Here is a 22,466-nt window from a genome sequence, read left to right on the forward strand (position 1 = left end):
CAAGCATCTTGTTTGCGTGCGAACACTGCTCGAAGACTTGGCGATTCCATGTTCCGTACTCTCGTGTGAAATAATTCACGAAACATATACTACAAAACTTATATTATGAAAACATTTCCCTCTAAAAATTTTTTTTTCCTCTCAGCCTCTCCGAGAATCAAGTGTTAGCTACGCCAATTTTGATAAAGCTATAAGTTTACCCTAAATGAAAATAAGTTACATTGAAGAAGAAAGAAAAAAATTTCAAGGTATAGTTTTATGCTAGGCTTGATGGAAAGTAAGGCATTGCACTGTGTTATTTTGTCTTTACTACAGCTCTGTAGATAAATAAATCCCTTAAAAGGTGTCTCTTAAAGCTAGAAAAACTAAAGAGGAGGCCTCCGAAAAGCTACCAAGCAAAAAAGAATTTTACTTCTAAGAGAATGAAAAGATTTTGTTCAAACGACGAGCTGTCTACTAGCCCGGAATCATCATATTCTTATAATTTTTACCTGGTTGTAAACTTTAGACACTGAAATGTTAATAGAATTAAGAAATTTTAAGCGTTACAAGTAATACCAGTATGTATCATTTAACAGTCACTCATAATTTCGCAGAGACTTTTAATCAACATTGCATGACCTCTCCCCGGGAATTAAAAATTCCTTTGTGAGGTCATTGCTGAACACGTCTGTGCGTGAAGTTTATTTAATCGTTCAGTGTCCAAAGTTAATGAACTTGAGAATTTTCATTCTTTAGAAATCATATCCTCCATTGTTTATACTTCCTGTTTCTTGGGCACACGTAATTTCAAGGATTTAGTGATCGAAACTTGTAAGCTTGAGACAGCAGAAGGGTGGAGAACCTTTTCAAAGGTAACTCCAGAGGAGATTACTTGCGGGAAAGCAGCTTGCTCATTGTGATTGAAGTATTGCGGATGAACCGAGATGGCAGTCACCAAGAAGATGTGACAAACTCCTCCCCCTCTCCCTGAGCAAAAAGCGGAGCTAAAGTATTTGCTTCTTGTAGTTTTGGTATTTTAAGTTAGTTATGCATGAATTTTAAGCATTATGACGGGCATTTTTAAACCGAAAAAAAGAAAGAGGGAAATAATTGAAGAAACAGTAAGTTGTTGGTAGTTTAAGTAAGTTTGGCATCGTATGTCGTTTAGGCATTGTTGATAATTGGAGTGCAACACCGAAGGTACATGGCTTGATTCCTCGTGGGTGACCATCATGATTGATCATGATGGTAAGTAATAAAAGGTTTGAAAACAATGTTAGTATTGTAAGGAATGTGCGGTATTCAATTGGATAATGAGACGACGTGGTCAAAGATGCATTGTAAATCAAGGCAGCCCTGAAAAGCTTGGCCTTCGAAGTTCATATCATCAAGATAGGAAAAACCTTTGGAGAAGAAATTGCAAAGAATTTTTGAAGCTGATCCGTGATTTTTTTGTCTCTCTTCAAACTCTCTGCATGAGTCTCGGTTATATTGATAGGGGAAAATTGTAGTGAATGGTGGAGACTTTCTCCATTTGTTTCGTTGTTCTGCTGAGAGCTTCACTAAAACAACACCTGGAATAATTTTCTCGCTTTTACTCAGTTTTCGTAGGAAGCTAATAAACGTTGGGCTCTCTATTCCATGACATTCATTCTGTCGTGTCTTGCATCGGAGAGCAGGAAGCTGGCAAAATAAGGAAGAGGCGAGTTGGGGGACGCAAAGGACAGGAGAGGAATATCCCCCCCCCCCCCCATCTCTCCGTTAATTATTGAGGACGTAGACATCTTAAATATTTTGTCATCGCGCGCTTGAGGTTATGTTTCTGAGCATAGACCTGTAAACGAACAGACACTTAAGAACTTATAACTGCTATTTTGCGTTGAAAATCTCTAACACTTGCGTCTATAACTATTACAACTGCTTTTATCTTGAGATAACAGGACTCTTATCCATATCTGCTGAAAACATTTCCTGAAATGTAGCAGTTATGAAACATCGATTATGTGTCTGTGATGGGAGCGAATCATTATTTCACCCTCATCCTCAAAATTTTGATCCGTTTATAACACAAGAAAGGGTCGCTTAAATTACTGAGTGGGGAGAATAAAATACAAATACTACTTTCTCTCCGAGTGATTGAGTCGAAACTCGTGACATTAATCTTACATGGAGAGAGTGACTTGCAGTTAAGACAACTTATTAGAGCATCTTTTAGCTGTAGAGAATGTTTCGTTTGAGGTAACAGTGCTGGCATGGTAAACAAATCATGTTAGCTGTTCACACGTTCGTAAAAATACTTTATTAAGGCTTTCTTGAGCTTCGCGTAACAATTTTTTGCCTTAATTCTAACAAAGTTGTAAGTATTCTAAAGGCTTTAACTTAAGTTGAAAGAGAATCGCTTTGTTCAAGGATTCGAGTTTTCTCGCGGGCGAAGAGTCTTCGTGCCGTGGCGTAAAAGAGATATTTCTCCATAGTGAATGTCAATTAACACACAGATAATTGCATAAAAGTGGAACAATTTTCAGAAATTCAAGTACTAAATGTACGAGGAAAAAAATGTGCGACTTACATAAGGTTCCAAATGGACCATTATTTCAAGTGCGATCAATTGAAGACGCATTTACTCGTATCTGCTATGGGAGTTCTTTGTCTTTAACTCTTGTTTTCCTCCTGTAAACCTGAAAATCCAATTTTTCTTCCTTAGATTGTCGAGAGGTTTGACGGTTTTTGTTCAGTTGCGAATTCCTTCTCAAGAGTTTTGAAAATTGAGTGCAGCTTTCTCTTTTCCTATGAAATCCATTATCCTTGGGAGCTTGTACGAACACGCGCACGAGGACCACGTGTAAGAAGTTGACTCTTGCTTTCATGTGGCTCAAGTTCGCTTCTTACTTGAGCAACAAAAAGAACTTCGATGCCTCTTATCTATGTCTTCTCTCGCGTTGTATAAGTTCTAACTAACTCGAAGTGAGCTAAACAACTTTTTCTTACACAAACCGTGTCTTGACTCATACGTCAACGGGTGAGGGTGTAACGTCATCCACGTAGGTGCGCGTAAAACACCAATTGATTCAACTTTCTAATTTAATTGGACTTTTTGTTCCTTCTTTCCCCGCACTGAGTTCAGAGTCACTTTATTTGTCATCCAATTGATCTCTTTTTGCGGTTATCGAAAATAGAAGTAGTTCAGTCTAAAATGACGTAAATTTTTGTACGTTTGATGCGACATATGGATGAGTGGGAGTCAAAAAGAAAGGCTTCGAGAATACCCTCCTCCCGCAAAGGGAGACCGGGGGTGTCAGTTTCAATAAACGCACTCTACCAACCGTATCACATCCGTTCGTCTCCACTTCCGAAAATTTTTAACTCCTTTCTTAATTACACTCATGATCGATACTTTCAAACCCAAGGAATGACAGAAATAAGCATTTTTTAGCGTTGTTGGGTCGATGCTCCAGCGATTTTCAAATCACAGATGGTAGAACAACGTTCTTATGTTATTTTTTTTTCCTTTATCCCTATTCAAATCATATAAAATCCATTGGATATCAAACTGATCTATTTTGGTCCAAATATGAAATGAATTAAGTTTAAAATGACGTTGTTCCAGTTCTAAGTTTGTAACAACCGCATTTGTGTGGGAGTCGGTGAGTTAAAAAGATTGCTTCTAGAATAGCATTGTTGACAAGAAAAGTCCTTAGACCGTGTCAAATCGGTTTGTAATTACCGGTTTTTCTAAACCAAAACAATGGCAAAAGTAAACAGTTTTAACGTGTTTAAAACTGCTCATCGCTGAAAATCCTCCACATATGCCTATATTATTGAGTAAGGTTCAGTTTTCACTTTCCATTTTTCTCTTTCAAGGCACAAAGCACCTTCATTAAGTATTCAAATTGGCCTATTGATCTAAACACAAATTAATTAAATTGACGATAAGATATTACTTTTGTTCCGAATCGAAACAATAGAATTACCATAACTTGAGAACTTGAATGTTTCTGGTTACGGCGGCTACACGCTCTCTGTAAGCATTGATAGACTAACCCCTCTCTTTTAATGATATGAACAATCCTTTCTCCGTGATCTACTACAAAATATCATGACACTGATTTTTCAAGTTCCATAGACAGCTGATTGAATATATTAATTTGACCCCTCGCTAGGCTGTGGAATGCGTCACTCGGTCTGTAAGAAGTCTGGGCAACCCACATAGTCACGTGATCCGAAAAGGGGTTTTCTGGATGTAGGTTTATTGGTGAAGCTCACTTCTCCCTTGCGCTAATCTCGAGAGGTTCACAGCTTTAGTTGGATAGTCGAACCGAGGGAATTTCGAGGTACGTACATACTGCACGACTAATGCAGTACCTTTCCTTATTTCTCTTTTCTGAACTTCAGCCTTAAAGATTAGTACTAGTTTAATTTTGGTGAGCTGAACCTGCAGGAAAAAGGGGGAATTTTGGAATTGCAGGAAAAGCCTAAACCATCCCCATCCCTGACACGTCATACATTTAATTCAGTGATTGAAAAACCATCTGTTAGTTAATCCTGGGTGTTTAAATGACTAATTTTTATTTTCTCTTTGTCAAAAGGGAAATAAAGACCGAAGAAAAAACTCACTGTGGAGTAAACCACGATTTCCTTGGTTTTTCGAGATTTTCGCCGCCGTGAAAGAGGTACGTAAGAAGTTTGTCTTTGATTGTCGCCATTCCTCCTGTTATGCAACCTGTTTAAAGTTTTCCTCATTCGATATGAAAGCATTGCGCTAATTTTAGGCATCCAAATAACCCTCTTGGAAAATCTTTTTTCGAAAAAATTCTTTTTAATTTTTCCATAGAAAGACAAGGGAAGACTATGGGTAAACAGACAGTGGCTAGATCACTGATCGTTTGGGCGTTGTTGCTGTTATTGCATAACGCAAGCTCGATTCAAGAAGGTAGGCTTCTTTTCTCAGTTTAGAGTAAGTTTAAAGTAATTCTGGACGACATTGGTTTTGCTTCTTTTGCTTTGTGATTTACCAAGATTTATTTCATACTTAAAGCAGTCGCCATTTGGTCACTCTCGTTTTCCTGCTTCAGTTAGTTTGAGTATCTTCACTTTGAGTTCTCTGTTGATCCCCTGAGGTAGTTCCTTTCTTGTGATTCGTGGCTGCAACTTTTTGGGTTTGGTGTTATGACATTTGATCTAAATACGCCCTATTTACCGTGTTTTTAAGATGTAAATGTAATATTTGAATTTTCTCTTGGCTTTAAGTACTTTTAAATCTCAGCTCGCAACTGATATTGCTAACATTTTCAGGTGAGGCAAAGGATATCAGCCATCAACTCACCCGCCCTGAACGAGTAGACGGTAGACGGGAGAAACAAGACCTCTCAACTTCGGAAAAGGTTGTTTTCGTTCAATTTCACGTTATCTTTTTTGGTTCTTTACTCGTACTTTGGATGCACTTTTGACTGTGATGCAAGTGATCCATTCAGCTATTTAACAAACAATATTATGCATTGACATAACAATAACATTGGACAACTGATCTTTATAGAGACATTTTGATGAATAATAATTTCGTGTTACGTTGTTGTAGGGAGGTCACGTGGATGATGCCTCTTATCGATTGACTGCTTTTGACAAGGACTGGACCCTAGATGTTAAACGAAACAAGTATGTTTGCTGACCAACCTATGTTACATTTTTTCACTGAATCAGACTCTTGAAATAAATAAGTAAGAAGGAGACGAATAGTAATTGATTTTGTTATTCTATTTTCATGCTATTAACAAGATCTATGGTAACAAGATCGTTGAAATTTACTTGCTTATTCGTGTATTTGTTCGCTAGTTGTTATTTTCTTTTGTCCTTCATTTCATTTCATTTCTTATGTCATCGTTTGGCTCGCTCATTTCATCATTTTACATAATATTATATCTATTTATTTCTTTGTTTTCTCTTTTCATTCACTTACAGTCCATTATGTTCTTATGTGTGGATCTGATTCATGAATATTAATTTATCAATATATCTCATTGTTTTTCCTCTCCTTTAGAGAACTAATTCCTTCATCATTCGCTGTTCGCACGTTCGAAAATGATGGATCAGAGGTCATACAAGAGGTAGGTATAAGTTATAGAACATATTAGAAAACACAAGGTTGATCATACAGTCGTAAACGTTTGCTTCCATGTGCAAATCGCGTCAGAGGCTTTTTTGGACGAAAGCTTTTTCTACAAATAAAAATACAAAATACATTCCTCATAATAACACCAAGTAGTTGGGTTCTGCATCTCTGTCTCTTTTGCTGGTTGAACATCTGAAAATATCGATGCTTACCATCGCTCTGATTCAGAAGGTAGCTAACAGCAATTTATGGTATAAATGCCAATGCAATCTCTCTCTCTGCCAGTTGATTAAATATCGATTACATCAAACTCTATCTACATTAGCAAATGTGTTAAACTTTTGGTGGTGATCCGTCAATTTAAAGGTGAGTATTGAGCTTTATATAAAAGACATTAGCATGCTTGAAAAAAATACGAATTTCAGATAAGAGGGTTGGGTGGGAGAGGAGTGAAGGCCATCCAACATGTTCATCGTATGCATTTCTCTCTCAGGATGATAACGATCATTGTCACTATCAAGGCATCATACGTGGAATGAAAGATTCCCGCGTTGTTCTGAATACCTGTAATGGGTTGAGGTGAGGTTTTATTGCTGATTTACTGTATAACGCATTTCAAGCATGACATCTTCACTAGATAAGTTAGATGCTATGTACGTTTTAGAAATGTGAAGACAAAAAGCTCGTAATAGCAAACAGGATACTAGTCCATGGAGTTTATACTTTATAAGAAGCGTGGAGAAAAGGCATGACTTCTTATCTTGATTTGTTTCATTTACTGCAAGCAGCCTGAGAGTAAAGAAACAAGGAATTGACAATGTTATATTGTGTCGGTTGCTAATGCATACACCATGGAGCTTTTCAGTCGCGTGTTTTAAAACCATCGTCAAAGCAACTAAAACAGCTGATAAAGGTTAACATCATTTTAAGCCAACGAGACCGCAAAGTAGAAATAAGTACACTGTTTGAGGCGTCGAAAAACGTGAGTGAGTAACTCACTTTCAATCACACATCGTTAAAAGGAAAACCCAATGAAATGCTGAATTGCTTCCGTATAAACTGAAAATTTCTTGATATGGAAATGAGAAATATCAATGTTGTTTTTTCAGAGGCATGATAGGTGATGGCCATGAAACGTTTTATATTATACCTGAGACTGGACACGAGGCAAGTTTAACTAAAATACAAATCGTAACATCAGTAGAATGTAGATAAAGTGTACAAGAATTTTCATCACTTCACCTTCCTAAACACAACATTACGAAAATTCTCATTGTTTGTATTGTTTTTGACCAATGCTGATTGCTATTTTCACGCTAGATCTCTGTAGTAACTTAAGTTTTTATTAAGTGAATCGTGTCGCTCAAAATGTGCTTCCTTTTTACCTCGTTTTATTTAAAATCGTTATTATATCAAATTTCAGGGAAATGGAATTCACAGAGTCAGTAGAGCCGAAGAAGACGAGTCCCAAGATATCTTCCATAAGTGTGGTAAATCATTTCATTGCGAAAACATAACATTCAATCGGTGCGCCTTTTTTTTGCTTCAAAACTTCTTTAAAAAGGTTTCATATGTTGTTGTTTGCTATTTGAAGAAGTTTACTGCCTCAGAAAAATTCCCAACAGATGCTGTACTTATTTGTGATGTCATGTTTATAGCGGTTGGTACGTTTGATACTCACCATTTTTTCTTTCTTCAGGAAACGACGACATTCAGGCAGACTCCAATTCCTTAAACGAAACTTTTGGGCCAATTGCGAAGGTAGGTGGTCACTATTTAGACAACGAGATATATAAATAAATAAACAAACAAATTATTAAATGGCGAAATAGGTAAAACGCAAGTTTGTATGACATCTTAGGTGAGAAAATAAAGTAAGCTTCTAGTCATGAAATTGAGAATATACCAGGGTTGTCAAAATCAATGACAAGTGTTAAAGAGTTAAATTTTCAGTTCGGGATCAGAAATGGAAGCTCAAGTTTGGCAGATCGTTATGATCAAGGTGTTATGAACAGCGAAATGGCAAAAGACGTGAGGCGATATAGAAAAAAAAAAGACGAAAGAGAAAAAAAAACACGTAGATTAGCGTATAATTAAGTAATACTTTCTCAATCTTACACTTTCTGACCTCAATGACCAACCCTACTTTGGTTAGCTAAAAATAAGAAAAAATACCGAAACTTTTTTTATAGTTAATAACTATAATTATATATCTTTAGAACTGAAATTGATAAACTAATAAACTTTTCTTTAAGTAAAGCAAAAAGTAAAAACAAATTTTCATCACTACTCTAAACAACCGCGTTTGATTATCTTGGTTTAGATCCAGGAGAGACGTAAGATATCAGGTCATATTGATGAGTTCTACAAGAAATATCTGACGACTGATGAGACGCGATACACCGAAATTTTCATTTGTGTTGACAATGAAATGGTAAGTACTGTTTATCACAACAGATCAATGCTTTGCTTCTTAGGCTGATTATCAGATCAACTGCTCTTACTCCCACCTTTACCTTCAATTTTACCTAGATTTAGTTATGAAGCCAAAATCCCTCACTCACCCAATCAATACAGTCTAATCTTAGACAATTAAATTTGTAGATTAAAACTTGGATCAACCGCGTAATCCCTGCCTACCCTACTGGGTTTCTGTCTCTCCTTAAAGGCGCGTTATTTTCTTCTGTTCCTATATCTGGGAAATAAGGCAAAGGAGGAAATTTTGTTCTTCAGTTACACCTCAAAATCTTTCGATGACCAGGTTGACGTTAGTTTGTTTGTTTGTTTGTTTTTTCAAGGGTTATTAGAGTTCGCGAACTCAAAAATGTTCTGATAATTGACCTAAAACTTGAATTTTCCCCACAATGATCATGTTATCTGCTTTCAACAGTACCAGAAATATAACAGGGATAAAAATGTCATCAAAGATCGAGTCATAACATTAGTGAACACTGTTGATGCGGTAAGTTGTCTTTGGAGCTTTACTCTAGCTTTTCTTCTTTTAAACCATTTCTTTAATCATCTTTTATCAGAAGGAAAAGAAAAAAGTGCTTAACTTAGTCGGTTAAAAATCAACGAAAAATAAGTAAGTCATTGGGCAGTTTTGTTTAGAGGTGCTTGACCTTTACAGAAAATACGTATTTCGAAGGAAAACATCAGATTTTGGCTGGAAATGTCTACGAAGACACGAACATGATGTACATAAAGTATACCGTTGGCATTGAATACAAAGTTTCAATTTCTTTCAAGGTATTTAAAACAAAGCTGAACTTACAACGAATCACAACGCTTTCAGTGATGTGAATTAAGACAGCTATTTGATTTCTCTTTCCCAAGATCGCTTTAGTAATTCTCCTTACTGTGTGCTATGCAATTCTTGTGATGTTAGTTCGGAGACTTTGGTAATAAATCAATGTATAATGCTATGATTGATATTTCTCTTTATTCTCATAACTTGTTTTCTTGATGATTGATTGATATTGTGTTGATGGTGTAAGGCGAAGTTTTGCCTTGGTCACTCTTAAAAGACATGGTGCATCAGAATGTAATGGTGACTCTGAATGCCCTGTGTCAGAATTTCAAAATTTTCCAGGATGGGATCACGATTTTTAACTCATTCAACCAGTTGAGATGGATTGTGCAATTTGTGAAGTTGAACTGCATTTAAAGTAGTTTGACCATTTAAACTTCTTTAACCATTTAAGATAGATTGTAAAATTTGTGAAGTTAAACTGTCCTCGCTTGCGGGTGATCAAGGTTCAGGATGAAGTCGTACCATAGTCGTATTTATATTTCGTGCTAGTTTTCTTATCCGTTATATCCCAAGGGGGGGTAGGTACCTCCTGAACCCCTTTCCCAGATCCACCCTGTCTTTGTATAGATTAACCCTTTAAATCCCAGAGATGACCAAAAACGAAACTGTCCCTATATAATCAATGCATTTTTCAAGCAAGAAAGAACAACTCCACTAATTTTTTGATCTGACTTGATTTTGTTGTCGATAAGTACACAGTCATAACGCAATTCTTCTTATTGCTTAGATTTCCCTAATGGTGCTGAACATATCAAAAGTTAATAAAGGATGAATTAATTATTTACCAACTAAATATCTTTTGATTTTTTGTCTCTTGTAAAGATCTATCAGCGAATCAACATCAGGATAGTTCTGAAGTACTTGGAAATCTGGACAAACAGAGATCCTTTCGGGCGTGTGCGAAATGCAGGGAGTGAATTACGCAATTTCAGGGCCTATCGAAATAAACATTTGGTGAAAAGGTTCCCTCATGACAACGCTCTTTTACTAAGGTAAAATTTTTCATCCTAACGAAAGTTTTTTTTCACATTTCCCAACTCAAAAACGTCTTCCGATTAGAGGAGAAACCTTTCAAAAGAGTAAAATCCTCTGAAAACTACCAGAAATCTCAAAAGATCGATTTGGGGTGGTTTGAGTTACAACACATGATCTAGAACATAGTGTCCTTCACCTCAAAAAAATATTCTTCTCAGTTAACCCTCTATCATCCAATGTCGCTTGATTGCCAAGAAGAACGAAAACTTCCGTGTCTTGCAGCTGTGTGGTAGATCATTAATTTGTTTTGAAACTTATCGGAGATCAATATAATACTACGCATATACTATACTACCCTACGGGGCTCAGAAAAAAAGCCGAGCAACGCGCAAAATGTCCGTGGGTATTGAACAAGAAATATTTATCGCGGAAAATGGTAAACAGTAGACAGCAAAAGTTCGCTTTTTGTCGTTGGCCGGTCTCGTGAACTTTGCTTTATACCTCAGTCGTCGAGGAAAATAAATTTTCCAGGTTTATCTCGCTTATTTTTTTAAATTTTTTTTTTCAGTCACAAAGGTTGGCCCCCGAATATTGCTGGTCTAGCATGGGTCAATTCGATGTGTGGCGGAAATTCAAACTCTATCAACGCCGTAAGTTATGCCAAGAAATATGAATTGCATTGTTTTTGCCTCACTATGTCCTGAGATCCTTTAGAATACTTTCGCCAATCTCAACGCCAATCTCCATCAAACAGGGGCAAAAGAAGTACTAGTCATGATTTGATCCCCGCCGTTTTCCCGCGCTTCAGACAAGTTGCTTTTTTGACTTTGCTTTCCCATTGGTCCCCTGTGATCTTTCCCTTTTTCTGATTGGCTGTCGTAATTACGATATGTTTGGATTTACAGCACTCAAACGAAATACCACCTAAAGTGGCGTGGGCTCTGGCTTTTTCTAAGCTAAAATTACGCTGGTAGGGGCATGCTCAAACGTAGTATAAAGAGATTTCTTACCCATTCTAGAATTTAAAGGTCGACATATGGTTAATGATAAATATATTTTTCGTAGTGGTCTTATAGCAGTAGTGTTGGTCCTTATGTAACTGTTGCTCATGAGTTGGGTCACAACTTTGCGTTCAATCACGATACTGGTAAGAATTGTGAAACTTTTGAAATCAAATTCATTTTTTCTCGATTATCTTGACAAGATAGAGCTTTTTCTAATCGCAAATAGTTGTAGAATGATCTTAGCTTAGAGTTACGTATGAAAATAGTTATGACAACATGAAAATGCACACGATACCTACAGGGTCTAGTGTCAGATGAGGAGGCAGAAATATAACTTTTAGATTTTAACCTAAATTTGTTTGTGTTTTACACAAATCTAATCAAACCCTTTTAAAAGTATTTATACAGATTCTCGCAATATCCAGAAAGATATTTTGACTCGATTTTTTCGATTTTTTTTAAACTATTTTACAGTTCTTAGCTACTAATTTTGTTAAATTGTTCATCTTACCAGTTATTATTGTTATTTTTTTCTAATTTACACAACCTTTCGTCTAAATACAGGGACCTGCAAGTGTTTAACTTCACGAGGCTGTTTCATGGGAGGTACCAGGTAGGTCATTCTCTGAAACATCTGGCAATGAGATACACTTAAATTACTCGTTGTGACCGATTGGTTAGGGTGCTGGACTTGAAATATGGTGGTCCAAGGTTCAAGTCCTCTACCCACCATTTGCTGGATTTGTTCTCGGTCGCCACGAGTTCAACTCGTCAGCTGCGCTGTGTAAATAACCAACTGGTCTGCCCCCTGCCAGTTGGGATTTTCGAGCACTTTATGTTTACTCCAGTCATTATAAAGTAATATTGGATGGCGATAGTAATAGCGCTCCATATAAAGAGTGTGTTATTATTATAACTCAGTTTCACCTTAATAATACCGTCAATTTTTATTGCGATTTGTTGTATTGTCATAGTATTCAATGATAATGAAAGTAAACCACTCTTTCTTTCTTCCACGGAGTGCTAATGTTGAGTTATTCGACAAAACATCATACAGAAACTCAGTCAGTAAAATTCTATTGAATACAAATAAAATCTTACAAAAAAAATTGGACGAAAGCAGAGGAGCAATTAAAGTGCAAGACGAAATCTATCGTAGATGTATGTTTTTCTTGAGTAGGTGATGTGTACATATCTGCTACATTTACAATCATTTATTGAAATTCCCCCAATATTGATTTCAGGTCTCGACTTCCAGGATTTTCGGATTGCAGCCTTAAATCGCTTCAAAAGGTCAATGACGCATGCTTGTACAACGTACCAACTTACAAGGTAACCATAAGAAACCATAGAAAGAGGAGGGGGGGATATTTTGGATGATAATTTATACTAAGATTATCGGCCTTTTAAGGAGTTCCTTCATTCCTTCATTAAAAGGGTAACCTTGAAGAACTTTTTAAAACGGCTCTGCAACCTAACAAAGTAAACCAGGTAACTTCCTGGAACAGTGATGCAAACTTTATTCTGGAACAGCCCTAAAAATTTCGACAAAATAAAGGTATCCCCTATGTAACGGAGTCCTTTCATACAACGAACTCATTTTCCAATCAAAATTTGGTTAGCCTTAGGATAGTACTTAAGGGCTTAAATGTAGAAAATTTGGATGTAACTGTCACAAACATGGGTATGGCAAATAGTATGTCAGAAAATATGTTATTTGAAATTCTCATTTTTGATCACTGATTCGGTTTCGATTTTGGTTAAAAATATGCACCTCAGTAGCTAGAAGAACATCTTGAGGTTGTTGGTTCGTTTGATTTTCCTTTAGGCCTACAACAGTTATTGTGGAAATGGCATACGCGAGAAAGGAGAGGAGTGCGACTGCGGTACCCCTGAGGTTTGTAAAGTTGCATGAATTGCAAATAATATAGTCGACCATAAGGGGATTTCTCATTAATATTTTAATAGATTTTCAAGTGGAAAGGTGATGAGAAGACAAAAACATCAACCAGGGGAAATTGTTTGATTTAGTATCAAATTCTCTGGGATAATATCATGAAAATGTATGTCTGTCACTACGGAGAATTGGTTTTTGGATCGTGTGAATGAAAGGGTTAAAATGAGAGTTGCATCAATTTTTAGCGAGCCGGTACTTTCGTTGTTGGGAAATAACTACTCTCAGAGAGAAAAGAAAGGACTAACTCGCGTGAAACTCGGTGGTTCACAATCGAGCAACACTTAAAACAAGAGGTTGGTTAGGAGAGTTTTTTCTAAATGTTGATAGATAATGGTTTCATATTAAGACGCTATATCTCATCACCTTAGCAACCGATACCCCAGTTGTATACTTCACAACGAAATTTCATAAAAGTGATGAATTCTTTAGTAAAAATGGTAATGATCTGAGAAATATTCCTTTTTAGAGAGTTCGGGTTTAAAAATTTTGTTCTGAAAGCATTTGCGATAAATTGCTTTGTGTTTATTCAAATTGCTTTAGCATGGGATTTATTGTGATTTCTTTGCAAAGGCTAATGTCATCGTAAGGACATATTGACCTTGTAACTCCCATGGGCGACCAAGAAGAATTTATCCTTACAATATAAAGCAGACAAGTGATGAGAATAAGGAAAAATATTATCTAGGGGATTTTTAGTTAATCAAATACCAAATTCTAACATCACAAGAAGTATATGGCAGACAGCAAGGAGAATTACAAATGAGATCTTGGGAGTTAAAGGGTTAAATTGTCTAACACTTACAATAGCTGACTACTTTCACGACGTGACAACGTTCATTCTTCGGACACGATCAGGAATGATGAAAACGGTTTTTAATCTCCTCAGATGTGCCAGGCTAAAGATCCTTGCTGTGTACCTCACAACTGTGTCCTTAAAAAGGAATCACAGTGCAGTGACTTACATCACTCATGCTGCAAGAACTGCCAGGTAACAAAATAATCAATAATCCCTTCAACATTACGGGCTCATGAAACTGAGAAGCGTTGAGCGTTGGATGAAATTTAAAGAAGGATTAGGATGAACTGACAACAGCTGCTGTGGGAAAGTGCCCTTTTAAGTAGAATATTGGTCTGGATTTTATATTCTTTTTTTTCTGGTATTCCCTCAATTGCAGCCCACGTGCAAGGGCTTTTCTTTACTTGATTATCATCCACAAGTCAAAACATTATCTACTTTTTTCGATTATGAATGAAAATACGATAACACAGGCGCACCTGTACGGTTAGATAGCAAACGTACTTTATATTTTTAGGGTATACTTGCAGAAGGAAATAAAAAACTACACCATAGGAAGAAATAACGTTATTTAAGTTGCATAAAAGATCAATTTTCTCGCTATAAATGCGTGGTATAGGATCCAAAATAGTTATAACAGATAAATCAAAGTGTTTCATCCTTGAAACTTATGGTTCTTTGTGCTTTACGCGATCTAACGGCGTATTCTGACTCTCGTTTAGTTTAAGAAACGAGGAACGTTATGTCGTGGAGTCCAAACTGATTGTGATGTTCCAGAATATTGCACTGGTTCCTCAAGAGACGTAAGCAAATAGAGAATTTGACTCAGAAATTATTGTGTCATAAAAACCACCGAGTAGTAGCTATCAAGTGTGAGGTTGTAAAAATATGTTATTGCACTTTGTTATGTCAAAAATAAAACGAACACACGGCGCCAGAAATGGTCAGAATGTTAGCTGCTAAATTTATGTGCATAACTTTATCAATTCACCTGCCGAGATTACCACCAGCCGTGTGTGTGTGAATTTTTAAATCACAATACTTGTACACTAGCGTAGGGGTCAGTGTCTTAGTGTATCACTCATGTCTAACATAGCTTGGGTTTTAATATCGATAAAAGAATTGTTACTTTAGATTACTTCAAGAGCAAACCCCAATGTTGCTTAATTGCCAAGTTTAAGAAGCTTCACAGTTGATCACTCTCATTCTTTCAGTGTCCTGAGGATACTTACATCATTAATGGATATCCATGCAGCCAGGCGAAAACCGTACGTTTCTCATGATCAGAGAGAGAGAGCATGTTACATAGTTCAAAACGTTTTTCACTTTTACAGAAGTGCCACTAAGTTCTGCCTCTAAATATTATTAATTTACCAGTAATGTGCATAACTAGGTGACCAGCACTCATTTCAAACGAAGAATACTACCTACTACTCGTCATATACCTTTCATTTTGTGTTAATCTCGTCGGTCTTCGATGTGATTCGTTTCCTCTGCAATTTTTCTTTTCGTTTGGTTATTTCCACGATAATGGTTTGGAAAAAAACCAAGTAATTCATAGCATGAAAAAACAGATTTACATTAACTTCTCTTTGTTTTTTTCCTTTTAAATCCGTGTACATCTAACTCGCTTGACTATAAGCCGGTGAGCACCGCTGAGTCTGTGTACTCCTGTCTGCAATTTGGGTTGTGAAGATAAATTTTGCCACCTACGAGTTACATTCTAATTTCTTTGAAGAAAGTCCTTGTGTCAATCATGGATTTTTTCTGAAATTATTTGAAGGTTATACATGGAAACACTAACTTCTATGGTGTGGTCGCAAGGGACTTGAACCCTATGGTCAACGCTCGATATCTTCGTATCAATCCTCAATACTGGAATGGCTGGCCTTGTCTAAGGACCGACTTCATGGGATGTTCTGCGGATGAAGGTAATGGTATGCTACAATCCTACTCAACACTGTTGTATATATACCAGACACTTGTGGTCATTGTGCCATGACGTGTTCTGTAAACCATGAAGATCAACAGTGCAATGTCTTATGAGTTGAAGTAGGAAGACTGAAGATGGCGCAAACATGGGTCCCGAAGTCAAATAACCATTCTGTTTTAACATGTTTCTTTATGTTCGTTTTGACAGTAAGGCCAACTGCCCCTTCACCGATAAAGTCATACAACCTTGACTTTTGTCTGACTCCATCAAGCAAGAGTTGTTCCCCACGTGACAACGACCCCATCATATTTGTAACCGGTAGCAGGTGCTCAGAGAGACATTTTCAATTCACGCGTGGCAAAGACGGATTGTTACGCCACGCTTGCAGTGGGAAATTGGTCTGTCCCGAAAATGGCGGGACGCATAATGGTGCAAAGATTGTTGTCAGCAGGACTTGTAAAGTTGCAGACTCGAAATTTCTACGAGTCGTAGGTAAGTCCAAAGAAATTTATATTACCTCTTAATTGTCCAGCTCTCGAACTGATAATGCATTCAACAATCAAAGAGGTACATATATTCACCTTATTAATAAATTGGAAAAGATATATTTGGATCGTAGGGTAACGTGGTTTCCATCAATGTTCGTGTTTCTTGGGGTTATAGTTCTGTTGGTTTCGTACTCTGGAGGGGGGAGGCTGGAGGAATCCTTACGAAAATTGTATTGGGTGTTTGCCAGAGTGGAATTAAAATCGTGATTCTCATTGAGCCAAAACCCATTAATTTCGCTTCCCAGTTTAAGACAAAAAGTTTTAAGACAGTTTTATAAACAGTTGCCTCGTGTACGGCTACAGAACTCAGGTTTCCAACATTTCATAAAATCCCTAGAAATAGTCACTTTCCACGAAAATTTTCACCGCATATCAATCTGAAGGTATTTCAATTAAACTTCATTTGGTTTTTTTCTTTTTCTGATGGCTAGTTCTTTTGTTTTTTTGTTTACTTAATAGGGCGATCTTTAAAGCACGCCAAATCTGGCAGATGTATCCATACCTCTGGAGCCTGGCCAGGAAACGGGAGACAGATGGTACTGTGGTCTGGATGCGAAGAGCAAAGGCTACAACTGTTTTTCGGGAAACAAGGTACAATTTTTTGCCCCTTATCACACCTTTTAGGTATAAGTTCGAGAAAAGCGGTGGCCTCGTGTTTAATACAACGGTATATAGAAAAGGTCCTCTTTCAAGCCCTGGGTGGGCCCTCTTTTGCTGTGTGGGAGAGATACTGGTCCTTCTTGGCGCCTTACACCCTATACATAGCATCCAACTTTTTTCAAGGACTTAAATTCGAGTTAAGAAAATTGGTATATACTTTCCTTTCAATATAGTACATAGTTATAAATCATATACTTATAGATTGTGTGGAGCCACTTGGAATGCAGAACGGTGAAATCAAAGACCGCCAGATTACTGCTTCCTCAGTGAGAGCTGAGGAATTCGCCAAGTATGCAAGGCTGAAAGGAAAAAAATACTGGTGTGCCAAAGCCAAAAGCAAAACCGAATATCTACAAGTTGATCTGGGAAAGGTACGTTTTGATAGTAGATAAGAATAGTCGGATAGTTTGTGAACAATACAAAAACAGAATATAAGGAAAGATAGCAAGAAGCTTACTCAGCACAAGCGCCTTAGTAAATTAAATTTATTGCCCTTTACAATATCGTAAGGAAACTCATGATTTAGTTCTTGTTTAAACGTTTTGAGGAGAGCTACCTTAACATAACTGATCATCCTTAAACATTTTTAACTTAGCTGTTTCATTAATGTATGGTCTTTTCTATATTGCCTTTTCGTCTTTTTAAAATTATAGGTTAAAACCGTCAGTAAAATCTTGATGCAAGGACGTGGAAACTGGTACGACTGGGTGACCGGCTTCTTCTTACACTACAGTTCTGATGGCCGGCGGTGGAAAACGTATGCTCAGAGTGGTGACGAAAAAAAATCCGATGTAAGCTAAGGATGTTGTAATCACTCACAATTAGTTGTCTTTCTATTTTCTAAAAACCGCCCTCATTTTCTTTCCTATCTCAGTCCTTCTGTTACCTTGGAAAGTGCAGCGAAACTCTTGACACTCAGTGTAAAGACTTATGGGGAGCTAGTAAGTAAATGTGCCCATTTTTTTTCTTCTTTTATGTTATCTAGCGTTTTGATACCACACTAGTTGCCTTTACTTCAATTTATCAAATATTATTTAAGTATTTGTATGTTATCTACAATCCTTTTAAGTTGCCAATTCAATTTTTCTTTCCTAAATAAAGGGGTCTTTCTTCGAGGTACATGAATTATTTCAAACATGACGTTTTTTTTAGTTAAATACTAAAATAGACGACACTACGAATACACCCGACAGGAGCTAGACCAAAAACCATCCAATGAGAAAATTTGGATGCTAAAAACCTCTAGGTTCAATTGTTATTAATTGACGTCTTTCTGCGCTCCGACGGGGGGCTAACTCTCGAAACGTCAGCTTTAGAAACTCTCTACCGGTAGCCAATTTACAGTATCAACTCAGTCGATAAAAACAAATTACCTTGTTTTAACCTTAACGACGCAGTACCACTGTTTCTACAAAAAAATACCCTCCTTACTCATTTAATACTAACTCGATCTATTGCAGCCGCCAAAAACGCTGACCACGGATGCTATGACAAGCTGAACACTGAGGCTGGAGGATATGGTACATGTGATCCAAACACCAAAAAGAGATGTGCTGCAAGGTACATGACATTCTTTTTAGTCAGCTTATCAAGAGTACTTTACAAACTACAAAAAGAGCGCTCGATAAACAGCCAAAAGAAGATGACATAACTCTTTGTTTTACATATTGAAGCATCTTAAGGTTTTATTAAAAAAGCGATTTCGTTTCATGAGCAAAAAAGATGAAAAATGTCTGATTTAACCATTAACAAGAGTCTTCAAGCTCGACCTATGAAGGATTTCATTTAAGTCCTTTTAACTGGTAAATAGAGTTTCTTACGTTCTGTGTAAGGAGGTGTTTTAAGTACTTAGCTCAGCAGCAACTAATCAATATATTTTCTCGAAGCGATGTTTTATGCGGCCAGCTGCAATGTGAAGCGGACGAAAGCAGAAAAAAACCTGTTGTTGATTATGGACGGGCCAGAGACAAAAAAATAATTCTGCCTTCCGGGAAAAAATGCAAGTTAGTATTACTTTCTTTTTGTTTCTCTGAGAAAAAGGGGTCAACATATAAAGTGCCTATCGTAAGCTAGATAATAAGGAAGAGTTTCAAAACGCGAGACTCGTGGTATTTGACTTTGACTTTGCAATTTGACTTTTAGGAATTTCGTTTTTCGAGTAAATCCATATTTAAACTTCCATTAGATGCCTTCTGTTCAATTCCCTTACCTGTCTTTGGAAACGAAACCATTAAAACTAACGATTGACAAAAAAAACTGTTTTATCTCTCTTGGATCATATTTTCAAGTAATGCCAAAACACGTAGTCAAATGCGGTTTTACTTCACACAGTGCTGTACAACTGAAAGGTGGTGACAGTATTGGACTGGGAATGGTAAGAGATGGAACGAAATGTGGACGCAATAAGGTAGGATACCATTGCCCTCTTTTTAATACCCTTCCCGGATTCGTCCTGTCATGCAGGCTGTTAATTAATATCCAAACACAATCTCAAACACTTAGAACGTTCCTGTTTCATAAATACAAAGCTGTTTGGCAAAAAAGCCGACCCCTGTCATACTCCGTGTTTGCCCCGCTACATCTCACATTAGGGAACATTTTTCTTTACAATCAATTCATCGTAAGAAGTGTATGGAAGAACGTCAACCATTAGGTCACAAGAGTTCTAGTTAGAAGAGTTCCATGTTAAAAAGATTGCTATAAACATGGAGAATATAATTTTGGAAAAATAAGTTCTGGGTTAATACTTGGTGAAGAGTACTTTCGGTGTCCTTCTAAGAACAAATGTGAGTCTGTTATCTCATGTCCATCCAACCTCCGCACTATTCCACCTCTCCACAATACGCTGTCTGTCTATATAAATACACTGTGAACCCTCTTTCCGGGTTATCATGTTTACCTTGGTCCTAAAGTTTACTCCTGTCTATGTCTGTTTAAGATGTGTATCAATAACAAGTGCCAGTCACTAAGTTCTCTCAATCTGGTTGGCAAGTGTCCAGTGGTCGGCAACAAAGAGTGTGCGGGAAGAGGGGTAAGTAATTCTTAATGTTGAGTTCGTGAGAAGCATAAAAAAAGGAGCTAATATTTCCAGGTTTTGCCGGGAAATTCTACGCATTTAAAGGTTTACACCATTGTGCGAGGGAAATTCAATTTTTGTTCCCAGTTAACTGTATGTAATTTGCATGGAATGAAAAGCTATCAGAAAAAACAATAATCATGTGGATTCTCAACGAACTGATATTTGTTATTGACTCGGGCATCATTCGCAGAATTTTTTCTGTTTCTGACTTGGAAGCTCTGTTAATAAGAGCTTGCCTAGTTAAGTTATTGACATAAGATATTAAGATGTCTCTTTGAAAAGTGAGCTCAATGTGATTGAATGAAAAGCAGTGCAATGTGAATTCGAATGTATAAGTGTAACTTGAATCAAGAAATTTCACTGGTCATAAAGAATTTTCTCACTCAAATTTTTATCATTACAAAATGTTTCTAGGTCTGCACTAATAAAAAGGTTTGCCACTGCCAAGGAGGATTTAATCCCAGAAACGGTTGTACGTCAGGTGAGAGTCCAGGGTTTTTTCTATGATATTCAGATTTTCTTTTCTTAGTGAGAGATATCTGCTAATATCTCTTGCGCTTCGCACTTCCTTGTGCAGAACTGACTCCACGTGACGGAGCCTGGGGTGAGTGGTCCCCTGGTTTTATTTATATGACCCAGATCTCAGATAGGGTGTAAAGCAGATGGAAGAAAAGCAATTTGACATTTTAAATCATATCAATATACAAATGAGCGAGCGAAACTACAGAGAAAGACGCGACGCTTCCAAACATGACTGTCATCAAGCATCGCCATCTCCAAAATCCGACCGAACGGATTGTTATCTCCAAAAGGCCAGTTTTTCATCTATTACACAGTCGTGATTCTTATATATAAGAATCTCTGAATTCAATATATTATCATTTGCGTGCGGCCACCAAAATTTGGCAGACTGTCCATGTGCGAAACCGATAAAGCCAAGATTTTCCTGAAAAAAGTTTATGATTTGCTGTATTTGGCAAAATAAACAAACCCAGTCTGATTATTCAGAGGACGACCCTTAAACTGAATTCCTTATAAAATTAAAGCTGTGAGGTAATGGCAACAAGAATGGCAAGTATTGGGCATTGAATGCTCATTGCGAAAAGTCTGCCTACTACGTGTCTAAGAACTGCCGTAAGAATTGCAATTTTTGTTTCGGTATTATGACCACTCAGTGAAAACTTTAAAATAGAGTGATTAGAAGTTGAAACGTTCTGATAATGTTTTATTGCTGTAACATTTGATTGTAATACGATAACTATGACTTGACGAGTCTAACTAACGTCACTAGAATAGTAAAGCAGACATTAAGAAGAACTACTAATGAGATCTTGGAAGTAAAATATATATGTGGAACTATTTTTTTCCCTTGGTAACAGGTGAAGAGAATCCCGAACACTCAGGAGGAGGAGGAGAATCTGGAGATGATGAAGACGATATGAGCGAGGAAGACGATGAGATGGAAGAAGAATATGAAGACGACGAAAAAGTTGAAAAATATGAGGAGGAAGATCACGAAGAATACCAAGAAGTGTTCTTTGGCGATAAGTAAACATTTCTGCTCTATCATCACTGTAAATGATGAGCATCAACGTGGTAACTAATCTCGTTGGCAATTCTTATCCAAGAAGCTAATCAACTGAAGTTTTAGAAACAGGCTTTAGTCTTATTTATCCAATAGTATGTTAGAATTCATTGTTGTATCGTGTAATCATGACTTTTTTAATAACGATGTAATCTGCTCTGCTTCAGTAGCCAGGGCTGTAGTGCAAAGCTTTAAACATTTTTGGGGTTATATCTTTATTAGTAATAAGGGCTATATCTTGACCGTAATCTTGATGTGGAGTTGGAAATTCTTATGCAAGGAGCTAATCAACTGATATTTTAGAATAAGCTTTAGTCTTATTTATCCAATGGTTTTTCGGAATTTATTGTTGTATCGTGTAATCATGACCTTTTTTAATTACGATGTAATCTGCTCCGCTTCAGTAGCCAAGGCTGTAGTGCAAAGCTTTAAACATTTTTGGAGTTACATCTTTACAAGTATTCAGGGTTTAATCTTAACTGTAATCTTGGTATGGAGTTGGAAACTTTTATTCAAGAAGCTAACCAA

At 36.9% G+C, this 22,466-nt stretch overlaps 1 protein-coding gene across 1 annotated transcript; it reads left to right on the forward strand.

The window, feature by feature from the left end:
* Positions 1 to 1,214: 1,214 nt before the first annotated feature.
* Positions 1,215 to 21,905, forward strand: LOC136277174 (zinc metalloproteinase-disintegrin-like atrase-A). Its single transcript, XM_066158864.1, has 32 exons — positions 1,215 to 1,230; positions 4,814 to 4,912; positions 5,275 to 5,363; positions 5,558 to 5,634; positions 6,017 to 6,083; positions 6,582 to 6,667; positions 7,198 to 7,255; positions 7,512 to 7,578; positions 7,788 to 7,849; positions 8,412 to 8,522; positions 8,979 to 9,050; positions 10,224 to 10,393; positions 10,945 to 11,026; positions 11,442 to 11,523; positions 11,945 to 11,993; positions 12,625 to 12,712; positions 13,209 to 13,286; positions 14,233 to 14,325; positions 14,856 to 14,936; positions 15,348 to 15,401; positions 15,917 to 16,064; positions 16,274 to 16,558; positions 17,074 to 17,205; positions 17,476 to 17,645; positions 17,928 to 18,065; positions 18,149 to 18,215; positions 18,735 to 18,834; positions 19,161 to 19,277; positions 19,606 to 19,681; positions 20,213 to 20,305; positions 20,768 to 20,834; positions 21,733 to 21,905. Exons 1-32 carry the CDS (start codon positions 1,215 to 1,217, stop codon positions 21,903 to 21,905), a joined length of 3,147 nt encoding a protein of 1,048 aa, XP_066014961.1.
* The last annotated feature ends 561 nt before the right edge of the window (positions 21,906 to 22,466 follow it).

This window comes from Pocillopora verrucosa, chromosome 12 (assembly GCF_036669915.1).
Source record: "Pocillopora verrucosa isolate sample1 chromosome 12, ASM3666991v2, whole genome shotgun sequence".
In the NCBI taxonomy this organism is placed as follows: Eukaryota; Metazoa; Cnidaria; class Anthozoa; order Scleractinia; family Pocilloporidae; genus Pocillopora; species Pocillopora verrucosa.

Bases quoted from the DNA above. Each gene is read 5' to 3' on its own strand.
- LOC136277174 (XM_066158864.1), top strand. The intron at 9,051-10,223 runs GTAAGTTGTCTT...TCTCTTGTAAAG, and splicing joins TAGTGAACACTGTTGATGCG to ATCTATCAGCGAATCAACAT. The intron at 17,646-17,927 runs GTACGTTTTGAT...TTAAAATTATAG, and splicing joins TACAAGTTGATCTGGGAAAG to GTTAAAACCGTCAGTAAAAT.